The following is a 12683-nucleotide window of genomic DNA, read 5'->3' as shown; positions in this document are numbered from 1 at the left end:
TTTTTATAGGATTTGTGCTTAATACAGTATTTCTGCTAAATGTAGTATTTATGCTTAATCACACTATTACTATATATTTGTGCCAGCTTCCCAGCCAGCCAATCATATCTGAGGTCTGCCGTTTCTTCTCTCGTCATATCTCAGCGACGGATGTACAAAGAGTAATGAAAATCGCAGTCAAAGTACACCAAAGTCCGCTGATTCACCCAGTACAAGACTTATGCTTCTAGTCCACCTAGTTTTGGAGTTACACGACGTTTTGTAACTCCAAAAACGGCGCTCTTGCCTCTCACCGCGATCTAATTCTGACTGCTCATCACCCTGTTTCCCAAGAGCTCACTGTCTTTCCCAGTGGGGCAGCTGGTAAGGAAATTATAGCCATTTGTTTGAGAGGAGTCCTCACTATGAAAAATAGACTGCACAAATCCTGTCTCTGTGCTGCGTGTGTAAAAACAGGTGCACCTGTTTTGGCGGGAAAAAGTACATAGCCTTTCTGATTGGTGGATTCAAATTAAGCAGCTCCAGGCTTTTTGACCCACCTAGAAACATACAGGAAACACTGTATGTACAGCCCCTGTTTGTTCACTTGCTTCTGCTGCTGCTGTGTGTGTGTGTGTGTGTGTGTGTGTGTGTGTGTGTGTGTGTCTGTATGTGTGAGAGAGAGAGAGTTAGAGAGCCTTTTTATGGGTGTATCTTATTGTGTGATTTAAAATCAATATATTTACACTGGTTGATTGAATTGGATCCTGTGTGTGTCTCTGTGCATGTTTGTTTCCATATATGGGGCGATTGTGGCTCAAAAGTTGGGAGTTCGCCTTGTAATCGGAAGGTTACGGTTCGAGGCCCGGCTCGGACAGTCTCGGTCGTTGTGTCTTTGGGCAAGACACTTCACTCGTTGTCTACTGGTGGTGGTCAGAGGGCCCAGTGGCGCCAGTGTCCAGCAGCCTCGCCTCTGTCAGTGCGCCCCAGGGTGGCTGTGGCTACAACGTAGCTTGCCATCACCAGTGTGTGAATGGGTGAATGACTGGATATGTAAAGAGCTTTGGGGTCCTTAGGGACCATAAAAGCGCTATATAAATACAGGCCATTTACCATGTCCATATTTGTAATTGTGCAAGTTATTACTATTATGCTAATTTACAGTATTTCTGCTACTTTTTCGGTGTTTGTGCTAAATACAGTATTTCTGCTAAATCTTAGTATTATTGCTTAATCATATTATTTGAGCAAAATCATAGTATTTGAGCATATTCTTTCTATTTGTGCCATAGCATAATATATTTGCTGAATTACAGCATTTCTGCTATGTTGTAGTATTTGTCCTAAATCACAGTATTTGTGCAATGTTTAGGTATTTTTGTTTAAATAAAGTATCTATGTAATCTTGTACCATGTTTGCTAAAATCCTGTATTTCTGAAAAGTTATCTTGTTTCTGCTAAGTTACAATATTTATTCTAATTTCTGCTGCTAAGTTCTGCTATGTTATTGTATTTCTGCCAAGTATTATGTTTTCTTTACGTTATTGCAGTTCTGCTAAGTAATTACATTTTGCTAAGTTCTTATGCTTCTGCAAAGTTATTACAATTTTTGCAAAGGTTTTACAACTTCTGCAACTTTTCATCTTTTTCAGCTAGTTTCAGCTGACAGCTTCAGCTTTACAGCATCCACACTGCATTTTCGCAGGAAATGCAAATTTTTCTAGTTATTCTAGTTGCCACTTTTTGTACGTTTTTTGGCACTTAACTACTTTAACAATTTTCAGCCGATTTTCACCATTCAAATTTTAAACTATTCTGCTATTTCTGCTAATGATGGCTATGACTTTTGGTATTTTATGCTATTATACTTTTTAAAATATTAAGCTTTTTTCCTTTAATTTGTCCCATTGAAATGAATGGAAACTTCCACAATTCTGCTAAAACTTGCTTGTTTTTGAAACTTAACTACATTCTCATACTTTCGCCTAGAACAACCATTCAAATTTTAAAATGTTCACAAACTATTGGGCTATTCATGAATGATTCAGCTTTTTCATATCTGTTACCGTTTTCATCTTATCCCTCTTTAAGTTTTGAGTTTCATTTTTGTGATTTTTCACAAAATACATGCGTTGTTATGGTTGCTATGCACTTGGCTTCCAGTGTGCCACTGTAGGTTTCATGCAGTCTTCTCTTCATGTCCAATCAACTTCTTGCTACTTGCTCAATTTTCACTCAACTTCCACAAATTATACATCAAAACGTAGGTATTTTTGCTGGCTTTCCGAAAATGTCACTATCATTGTTGTGGGATTTATAGAATTTTGGCAAATCTCCTCAGACCAACACAAAGTCTGAAAACTCTCCATAGAAAGTCAATGGAGAGTTTGTTCAAAATCACCGCTTGATTTCTGCAATGAGAGGCATATTCGAATCGTCATATCTCCTTAACGAAGCGAAGTTAAAACATGAGGCTTGTCCCAGTATATCTTCAGGCACTCCTGACGCTCACAATTCAAGAATTTCTTTCTCACCTATTACCGTTCTGAAATGAGTTAGACTTGTTTGAGGGTAGGAAATTCGTCCCTCGCTCAGATTTCTTCAGATTTCAAACTCTGGAAATGAACCACTTTTTTTCTCTCGTCATATCTTTTTAATGGATTTCCACAGAGACCTGAAAATTTCCATGATTGTTCACCAAAGCCTGCTGTCTCTTCACGGTGAAAGAATGATATTGATACTCCAAATAGATTTAGAGTTAGAAAGCGTTGTTTGAGGGCAATTTAAGGCAGTTTTGCTTTGCTCTACTCAGTTATGGTGCATTAGAAGTCAAATATCTTTAATAATTCATATTTTAATGATAAATTGTCAACACTTTAAGATTCCCCATCTCTTCTGAACAAAGCGGTGTAAGAATGACCGTTCTAGCCCCTACGGTTAGGAAATTATGGTCATTTGTTTGAGGGGAGTCGTCATTATGAGAAATACACTGCAAAAATCCTGTGTCTCTCTGTGCTGCGTGCACCTGTTTTGGCGGGAAAAAGGGCACAGGCTCTCTGATTGGTGGATTCAAATTCAGCAGCTCCCAGGCTGCTTGACTGCGCTAGAAACTTACTTCTCTCTCTGTGTGTGTGTGTGTGTGTCTGTGTGTGTGTGTGTGTGTGTGTGACAGAGAGAGAGAAAGAGAGCGAGCCTTTTTATGGGATGATCTCATTGTAAGATTCAAATTCAATATATTTTGACTGGTTGACTGAATTGGATCTTGTGTGTGTGTGTGTGTGTGTGTGTGTGTGTGTGTGTGTGTGTGTGTGTGTGAGAGAGAGAGAGAGAGAGAGAGCGAGCCTTTTATGGGATGATCTCATTGTAAGATTCAAATTCAATATATTTAGGCTGGTTGACTGAATTGGATCTGTGTGTGTGTGTGTGTGTGTGACAGAGAGAGAGAGAGAGAGGAGACAGAGAAGGCTTTTATGGGATGATCTCATTGTAAGATTTAAATTCAATATATTTAGACTGGTTGACTGAATTGGATCTTGTGTGTGTGTGTGTGTGTGTGTGTGTGTGAGAGAGAGAGAGAGAGAGAGAGAGAGGAGAGAAAGCCTTTTATGGGATGATCTCATTGTAAGATTCAAATTCAATATATTTAGACTGGTTGACTGAATTGGATCGTGTGTGTGTGTGTGTGTGTGTGTGTGTGTGTGTGTGTGTGTGTGTGTGTGTGTGTGTGTGTGTGTGTGTTTTAAATTCAATATATTTAGACTGGTTGACTGAATTTGATCCTGTGTGTGTCTGTCTGTGCATGTGTGTTACCATATTTGTACATATTTGTGGTTGTGTGACTGTTATACTTTTTTTTGCTGTTTTTTTTTTCATTTAACAATTACATTTGAGGGACCCTTAGCATGTTCAGGATTTTTCAGCTGTCCATTTTCTTTTCCAATTTTTCTATTTAGGTTATTACTATTGTGCTAAGTCATAAGTCATTTCATCAGATTTGTGCTAAATATAGTGTTTCTGCTACAAAATAGTATTTCTGCCAAATATAGTATTTTGATTAATTATATTTTTCTACCAAATCATAGTACAGTTTTACTGCTTTTTATATGGCTTCTAAGACAACCAATCATATCCGAGGGCTTGCACATTCAAATTTGCATATTGTTGCCTTCATGGCTTCCCAGCCAGCCAATCATATCTTAGGCCTTGCACATTCAAATTTGCATATTGGGGCAATCATGGCTTCTAAGACAACCAATCATCTATGTCATATATCTATGATATTTCATATTTTTATTTTAAATGGTCAACATTTCAAGATTCTCCCATGTCTTCTGAACACAACGGTCTAAGAATGACCGTTTTAGCCCCTCTGGTTAGGAATTTATGGCTGTTTGTTTGAGGGGAGTCCTCACTATGAGAAATAGACTGCAAAAATCCTGTCTCTCTCTGTGCTGTAAAAGCCTGCACTTGGTGCACCAGTTTTGGCAGGAAAAAGCACACAGCCCCTCTGATTGGTGGATTCAAATTGAGAATCTCACAGCTGTTTGACTGACCTAGAAACATGCTGTTAACAGCCCCTGTTCACTTGCTGATGCTATGTGTGTGTGTGTGCGCGCGTGTGTGTGTGAGCCTGAGTGTGGGTGTGAGTGTTTGAGTGTGTGTGTGTGTGTGTGTGAGAGAGAGAGAGAAAGAAAGACACACAAAGCCCTTTTAGGGCAGCATCTCATTGTTGGATAAAAATATAATATATTCAGACTGGTTGACTGGCATAGACCCTGTGTGTGTGTCTCTCTCTGTACATTTGTGTATCCATATTTGATTTTGTGTGTATTTGTTGATTTGTGTATCCATATTTAATTTTGTGTGTATCTGTTGGCTGTTCTTATTTGTATTTCTAAATGTATTTTTATTTTATTTTTCACAGGTGAACAAAAATTAGTTTTGAGCAAACTTAACCATGTTCCTTTTTATTCAGCTTGTCATTTTACCTTTCCAATATTTTCACTTAAGTTATTACTATTCTGCTCAATCATAGTATCTGTTCTAAATCATTGTTATTGAGCTATATTGTAGGATTTCTGCTAAATCATAGTGTTTCTACTATATTATATTTTTCTTTCTAAATATATCATTTCTGCTATAGAGTAGTATTTCTGTAATGTTTAAGAATGTTTGGCTAAATATATTCTTTCTGTTATCTTATACTATTTCTCCGAAATTCTTGTATTTTTGGGAAGTTATCGTGTTTCTGGTAAGTTACAATATTTCTGCTAAGTTCTGCTATGCTATTGTATTTCTGCCAAGTATTATGTTTCCTCTAAGATATTGCAGTTCTGCTAAGTTACTTCATTTTAGCAACGTTCCTTTGCTTCTGCAAAGTTTTTACAATTTCTGCAACTTTTCAGCTTTTTCAGCTAGTTTCAGCTGACAGCTTCAGCATTCCAGCATCCACACTGCATTTTCGCAGGAAATGCAAATTTTTCTAGTTAAAACTATGTTTCTTACTAGTGATGGGAATTCGAACTCTTTTGAGAGAGCTGGTTCTTATGGCTCTAAGAGGGTTAAATTTTTCATTTCTGAAAATAACTTATTAGCAAAAACAAAGTTAAATCATGTGTAAAATAAATTGCTAATGAATAAAATATACAGTGTATCAAATGTTTGTTATTTTATGGCTTATAAGTGTACTCTAAAATACATTTTGAAGTACAAAAACAAACAGTTTGCCAAAAAAAAAAATTCCAATGAATTCCATTTCTTTTTAAATTATTTTTTAAATTAGCTTTTTCTCATGTAGGGTTAAACTCATTCAGTCTTATTTGACCTCTTTTTCCTACAGCTTTTAATATTTTTCTCAGTTTATTTGTTTGAAACACTATGTGACAATTTACTTCCACTTTTTTTTAATTTGCCAACACAATGCTACTGTCTTTTCTGCTTTTGGATACAAACTTTAACTTCCCCACTAATGTACAAATCTTTGGTTCAAAATAAAATTGGTCCTCCTTATTCACCTAAATTCAGTGCAGTTACCAAAACCTAACACAGGATTAAATCCACAGAGCACTGCTTTCACTTTTAAGTAGTTGTTTAAGGCTACGTCCACACTAATGCGTTTTCGTTTGAAAACAACAGCGTTTTTTAAACGCTCTCGAAAACGCATACATTTGAAAATGGTGCTTTCGCATCACAGTGTGGACAGCGAAAATGGAGACTTTCAAAAACGATGACACATGTTAGTCAGATGATGCAGTCATGTGACCACTTCAACTAAGATAGCCGAGGGCATGTACAGCAGTTGTTTTATTTGCGCTCAATTTTACAGCCCTATTAAAGATTAATATCAGTCTGTACATGCTCCAGATAGCTTTTCTTCAAATTCTTTAACTCTCACTCGCTTTTGCAACTTTGTACTTTTGTGTTACTCACAGCAACAACTCCACCTCATTGTTAGTCCATTTAAAAAACTCGGTGCTTTTCCTCGATATTTTGCCGCAACGTTTCAAAGAGCCGGAAAGTAAAAAAATGGCAGACAGAGATGAGGCAGGCCGAATCATCTTGCCTTTCACGCATGCGCAGGACTGTAACGCAAGCGTTTTTGGCCGTTTCAGTGTGGACACACAACTCTGTGAAAACCACTGAAAACGATAGTGTGATCTATCCGGGTTAGTGTGGCCGTAGCCTAAATTGCTTTTCTACTGAAGCTGAGCACTCAAAGTCTTAGTTTAATCAGAGAGCTTTCTGCACAGCTTCACAAACTGTCCAGCATCAAACCCTATGCAAAAAATCTTGGTGAGATATTTGACATATTTAACTTAGTGTTTAAAAACAGCTCCATCTCTGCTCCAAATTGAAATGAGGACTTTTTTAATGTGAAAGATGGTGAAATTGTAATTCATGCTCTCATTTCCTGCCACTTGGATGACTGCAAATGACCTTACACTGGTCTCAGTCAGTCCTCTCTGCCCTGTCTCCAGCTTGTCCACAGTCCTGATGCTAGGCTCCTCACAGACAGACGAAAAAGTGTTTTTGTACATTTAAAGATCCTCCTGCTTTGTCTGCAAACAATCAGGTTAATTTAATTGTGGGATGTGACAGAGATTAAAATTGAGTGAACTGTGCATCCCTAGCACATGCAATAACAAAAAAGACAACACATCATCGTGTTATTCAGTCATGGCAATTTAATTGTTGGATATTACAGTTTTGATGAAGATTAAAATTAATTTAATTGTGCACACATGATAACAATAACACTAAAGTGATAACGGTGAACTCTTTCAGGGACATTCTTCAGAAAGGCGGCTCTGCAGTAGATGCTGCCATTGCTGCGCTGCTGTGCACCTCCATCATCAACCCACAGTGCATGGGGATTGGAGGCGGGGTCATATTCACTGTGATGGACAGATCCGGTAACAAGACAACCTCGCTCCTCTTAGCTCAGCCCTGTTGGGGAATAACATAATAATATGTCATCTTTTCAAAGGTAAAGTGAAAATCATCACCTCCAGAGAGACTGTCCCCAGAAATGTGAACTCTGACCTGCTTAAGTCGTGTCCTAAAACCACAGAGTGGAGCATGGAGTGGCCGCAAGGTGGGCTGTTTTTCTGCCATAATGCTAATATTTATAATGGTTTAGTCTAATCTGCTCTTGGACTCACATTTATGCCACAGTTCATTTATTCTGTACAGATGACTGCTAATGCACACTGGGACTTATTCCTCATTCCTCAAGAAAGCAAAACTGGGATAATAAAAAAGAAAAGAAAAAAGAGATAAAGCAAACCACTACGGAGGGTTTGGCTGTCAGCAGTTATTAAAGACAATGAGTCAGTGTCCTATATGACACTATCAGAATAATCTACCATACATTAACAACATGAAACACATGCTCCTTAGTTTCAGAAACAGCCAGAGAGATTGAAGTTGTCAGGTTTTTCTCCAAATCATGCACAAGATGTAACACAAAGGTTTTAAAGGTGTAGTCAGTTATCTGTAGAGTTATTTTTTAAATTCAGCACCATAGTCTGCAAGACAAACTCAGGATACGAAGGATCGTACCTACGTTTTATCATCTGAGATAGGGTTCTGGTCATCAAAGAAGCAAAGGAAAGAGACAGCATGACTGGTATCTTATCAAAAAAAATCTTGCTGATGTCAACTCAGTGGGAGCATAAGTTGCTGTAAGACCTGTGTACACTTTTCAGCACTGATGGTGCATTGCCAGATGTGCAAGAAGCCAATTCTATAGTTTTTAAATGGACTTTGGCCCAGAGAAGACAGCTGCATTTCTGGATCATGTTCATATATGGCTTTCTTTTTTGCGTGATAGAGAATTTTAATTTGTGGATTGCACACTAAACCATGAAAAACTAAGTACATGCTTACTGTTGTGGCGTGGTTGTCAGGGGATGTTATGATTAAAATGCAAGAGCAACACGTAGGGGAATTTCAACTCTAGGAAATATAAAGAGAGAGTGTTGCTTGCTTAGGAATAATAAGCTATTGCAGCCCAGAGCACAATGAAAGTTGACTGTGGCATGGCCTAAGTAGTGTCCTAATGTGTCCTATTATATTACATTTGCACCAAATTATGTGTGTTTTAACAACAAAGAGAAATATAACATTAATGATTTCTAAATTCAAAGTAAGCCATAACCACACGTTTTTTTTTTTACATACTTGAAATAGAATTTAGTTTGTGCAAAACTACAAATTTTGGTAATGCTCTGATAAATAGTAAGTAAATTAGGGGCAGTATTGCCAATGCCAATATTTTTAACCATTTTATCTCTAACATAATCAGTTACAAACAGAAACACATTTAAAAAGTACAGTTTCCCTCTGAAATGGAGCATAATAGAATAGAGTATTTACAAAACACCAAATTTATAACAAATATCATCTCTGATCATTAAAGGTCAGGACCTTACAGTTTATTCAAAACACAAGCAAATGTATGTGTGACTTTCCAGCACTGACTATCCATTATCTATCTAGCCAGATAGCAGATGGATTGGGGTTCCTGGGGAAATTCGAGGTTATGAAGCAGCACACCGGCTTTATGGGAAGTTGCCGTGGGCCGACCTCTTTCAGCCGGCCATCAAATTAGCCAGAGAAGGATTCCCTATTCCTTACTACCAAGGTCAACACATCCCACGCATTGGTAACACGTCACTACGGTATGAAATACACCCACAAAGTGATTTCATAAATACGAAGACCAAACAATGAATTTTTCACTGTCTTTGTCTTTTAGGGAGTTATATTTGGATAAAAATGGGAACCTGCTTAAGACCGGTGATATAGTGAAATTTGAGAAACTGGCTGACACTTTGGAGACGATCGCAAACGAGGGACCAGACGTGTTTTACAACGGAACAATAGCAAAGAATTTAATCAGTGACATACAGAAAGCAGGTATTATCAGACGGGATTCATCCTGCTGTTTTTTCTGGGCTTTTTCTATGTCTGCCAGCCACAATGATCTAATTACAAATTAACAAATCGATTGGTTCTATAAAAATCTATCATGATCCCTCACAGGCTACACTGTGAGCTGTCTCGATCCATTCAAAGTCTTGATTATGAAATGCATTGTGTTCATTTTTGCTCAGCAGAATCATTTGTTTCACTGTCTTTGCTCAGGAGGAAAACTCACACTGGAGGACTTGGCATCGTATGAAGCTAAAGTGACTGATGCATGGAATATTTCTTTGGGAGAGTACCGGATGTACTTCCCTCCGCCCCCTTCAGGAGGAGCCATCCTCAGCTTCATCCTCAACATCATGAAAGGTTCCTGATTGTTGCTTATAGCATGTAGAGTTTGTTTCAAGGGCGTAGATTTAGCATGGATGTTGTTAAGTCCTTAAAGTCATATTCTTTTATTGTCATGACTGTATTTGAAGCTATTTTTATTTGTGTATGATACCTGATTTATATGGAATATGGGTGAAGTAAACTAAAGACTAAAATACTTAGTCAGTCATTTGTTTAATAGTAATTTAACATTATATAATTCACATATAAAACTATGAATTTTGATTTTAAATGGTTTAAAATGTAGAATAGCATATATAGGCAAGTATATTTCTCCTGTTTTTATCAAGAAGCAAAGACAAATAGGAAAAAAAAAAAGAAACAGGTCAGGGTTCAGTGGTTGAATCATCCGTCACCAACAATGCCAAAACCAAATCTACACCCTTGGTTTGTTTCATATAAGAAAATGATCCTTATCAATCTTTACAAATGTGATACACTAAGAATGAACGTTTTAAGTAATAAAAAAAATTACTTATGTTTCCAGGATACAAAATGAATTCAGAACCTAAGACGACTGATGACAAGATTTTGTTTTATCACCGTTATATTGAAGCTTTAAAATTTGCCAATGGATTAAAGAAACATATCAGAGATCCAAGGTTCATCCCAGATGAAGTAAGTATCTCGAAATCTTACAGATTTGCACCTGCTTTGTGACAAAACGAGTAAAAGTAGCAATACCACATGAGTCTCTGCTCTGCCTGAACCCACTGCTCCACCCCCGCCTGCAGCTCATCCACAAACCACAACCCTCCACAGTCGGTTTGTGCACATTGATATTGAGTTGTAGTCTGATGCAATGTTCCCTCTAATTTTTCATGTGTCTGAGCGAACACACAAACTCCCTGAGCGATCCCTTGGACCACTGTGAGTAATATTAGAAGTGTACACTGTGGTCACGCCAGCATTGCATCCAGCCAAGTTACATGGTTTATTAAAATAATCAAATTACACCATTTACATTTATATTAGACTACTTTTAATTCATTGCTTTAGCCCACTTACAATGAAAATTAAAAAACAGTCTTGTTCATCATCTGTGTAGTGTGTTAACACTATTGGAAGTAAAAATAACTTGAACTCCAATTTTGAAAACACAACTTTCTTGTTTTTTGTTTTTTTTTTTTAATATAAAGCTCTGACTTGTATTATCAGTATGAGTCCGTGGTCTGGGAGAGAGTACTGTAACTCTCTGTTACAAGAATAAATACAGTATATAATGACCAATGTTGGGCAATTAATTATATAGTTACTCCTTTAAAAAAGTAACTGAGTTTTGCAAACTACAAAGTTTTTTGCAGCTGTTTACCTAAAAATGCAGCCAAGGTGTTTTTTTAAATAAACATTTAAAACTATTTACAGAACAATCAGGTGTTCTGCATCAAATCTGATGCAGAATAATTAATTACACCTTCACCTCATATCTGGACAGCATCAGTACCACACATTGGTCTGTGCTGGTTGAAGATGCTCCTGCTGTGTCTGTCACCAGCAGCATCAGTGATGCATCAATGATCAAAATTCTGTTAATATTTGGCTGTAATTTGTTAATTTTCTTGATATGAATGTATTTTCTGTAATGTGTTTATTTATTTAGTTTTCTTAATTCTCTGTATTTCACGCAGATGGCAAAGAATTTGACAGAGGATAGCTTTGCCAACCACATACGGAGCTTGATCAGCAGCGACAAGACTCATGATCCCCAGTATTACGGCAAAAACTCTTATATGGACAGCATCGGCACCACACATTTATCTGTGCTGGCTGAAGATGGATCTGCTGTGTCTGTCACCAGCACTATCAACGATGAGTCTGTACCTGCATCATTCTGTTTCACTGTTAGAAACCAGCTGACTTTTCCACAACACAGTGTCACAGGGTTTAGACCTAGTTCATTTAATGTTTATTCTTTACAGATTTGGGTCCAATGTCCTCTCTTCAAGCACTGGAATCATCCTCAACAACCAGCTGAATGACTTCTGTGGTAGAGCTGATAACATTTTTCATGGTAAGGGATCAGCAGGATTCCTTCTAAATTTAATATTTATTAACAAATATTCTGGACCTCAGTTCTGATTTGTATAGTGCTAATTCGCAGCTTTACTTCATCTACTAAACTAATGTGTTAAGCATGGTTAATATCACATATACCTGATAAATATGCATGTTTGTACATATTAGCAGGTTGGGGGGGCAAATATAAGAAATCTGAAAGAAACAAACAACAATATCTGGGGAAACTGCACACCATGAATTATTAATTTAATAGTACCATTGAGGAAATAAGAAGAGAACATGGCATTTCATAATTCATTGTGGCCCATCATGTTTTGTTTATCATGAAAATGGTCAACAAATCTGCCAAACTGAAGCACATCATATAAATTTGGATTAAAATTGCATTTTCTATTTAATGTCATAGCCTGCTAAAATGTTTTGAAGTTCAAGAGCCGGCAAAGTTGAGCTCTGAGTGAACTTTTATAAACACAAATTATATAAGCTCTCTAAATCTGTCCTGTCTTCCTCACCTCACTCTTCAGCTGGTCACAGCAGATGACTGCCCCTCTCTGAGCCTGGTGCTGTTGGAGGTTTCTTGCTGTTAAAAGGGAATTTTTCCTTCGCACTATTACCAAATACTTGCTCAAAAGGGGCTCATCTTAGTGTTGCGTTTTGTCTCTATTGAAATGGGTTAACCTTATAATATAAATGTGGTATCGTGATTTGACAGCATATGGCTATTCATATCAATTTATACTGTATATAGATAGGGCAGAACCCTGGCGCCGTGTTGCCTTATAGCAAGAGGGCCCTGAGTCCCACCACCTATGTGGAGCTTGCATGTTCTCCCAAAGACATGCAGTTAGTTGTGTTAGGCTCATCGG

The 12683-nt window shown here is 37.4% G+C and overlaps 1 protein-coding gene across 1 annotated transcript; it reads left to right on the top strand.

The window, feature by feature from the left end:
- The first annotated feature begins 6858 nt into the window (after positions 1-6858).
- Positions 6859-12358, top strand: LOC116333208 (glutathione hydrolase 5 proenzyme-like). Its single transcript, XM_039621297.1, has 10 exons — positions 6859-6869; positions 7264-7391; positions 7466-7573; positions 8984-9161; positions 9239-9399; positions 9628-9774; positions 10286-10416; positions 11427-11611; positions 11718-11809; positions 12342-12358. Exons 1-10 carry the CDS (start codon positions 6859-6861, stop codon positions 12356-12358), a joined length of 1158 nt encoding a protein of 385 aa, XP_039477231.1.
- The last annotated feature ends 325 nt before the right edge of the window (positions 12359-12683 follow it).

Source organism: Oreochromis aureus, linkage group 12 (assembly GCF_013358895.1).
Source record: "Oreochromis aureus strain Israel breed Guangdong linkage group 12, ZZ_aureus, whole genome shotgun sequence".
Lineage (NCBI taxonomy): Eukaryota > Metazoa > Chordata > Actinopteri > Cichliformes > Cichlidae > Oreochromis > Oreochromis aureus.
The sequence above is the reverse complement of the archived record's forward strand: the minus strand, read 5'-3'. Positions and strand labels throughout refer to the sequence as shown.

Coding starts and splice junctions, on each gene's coding strand:
- LOC116333208 (XM_039621297.1), top strand. Junction 7,392..7,465: donor CACTGTGATGGACAGATCCG/GTAACAAGACAA, acceptor ATCTTTTCAAAG/GTAAAGTGAAAATCATCACC. Junction 9,162..9,238: donor ATTGGTAACACGTCACTACG/GTATGAAATACA, acceptor TTTGTCTTTTAG/GGAGTTATATTTGGATAAAA.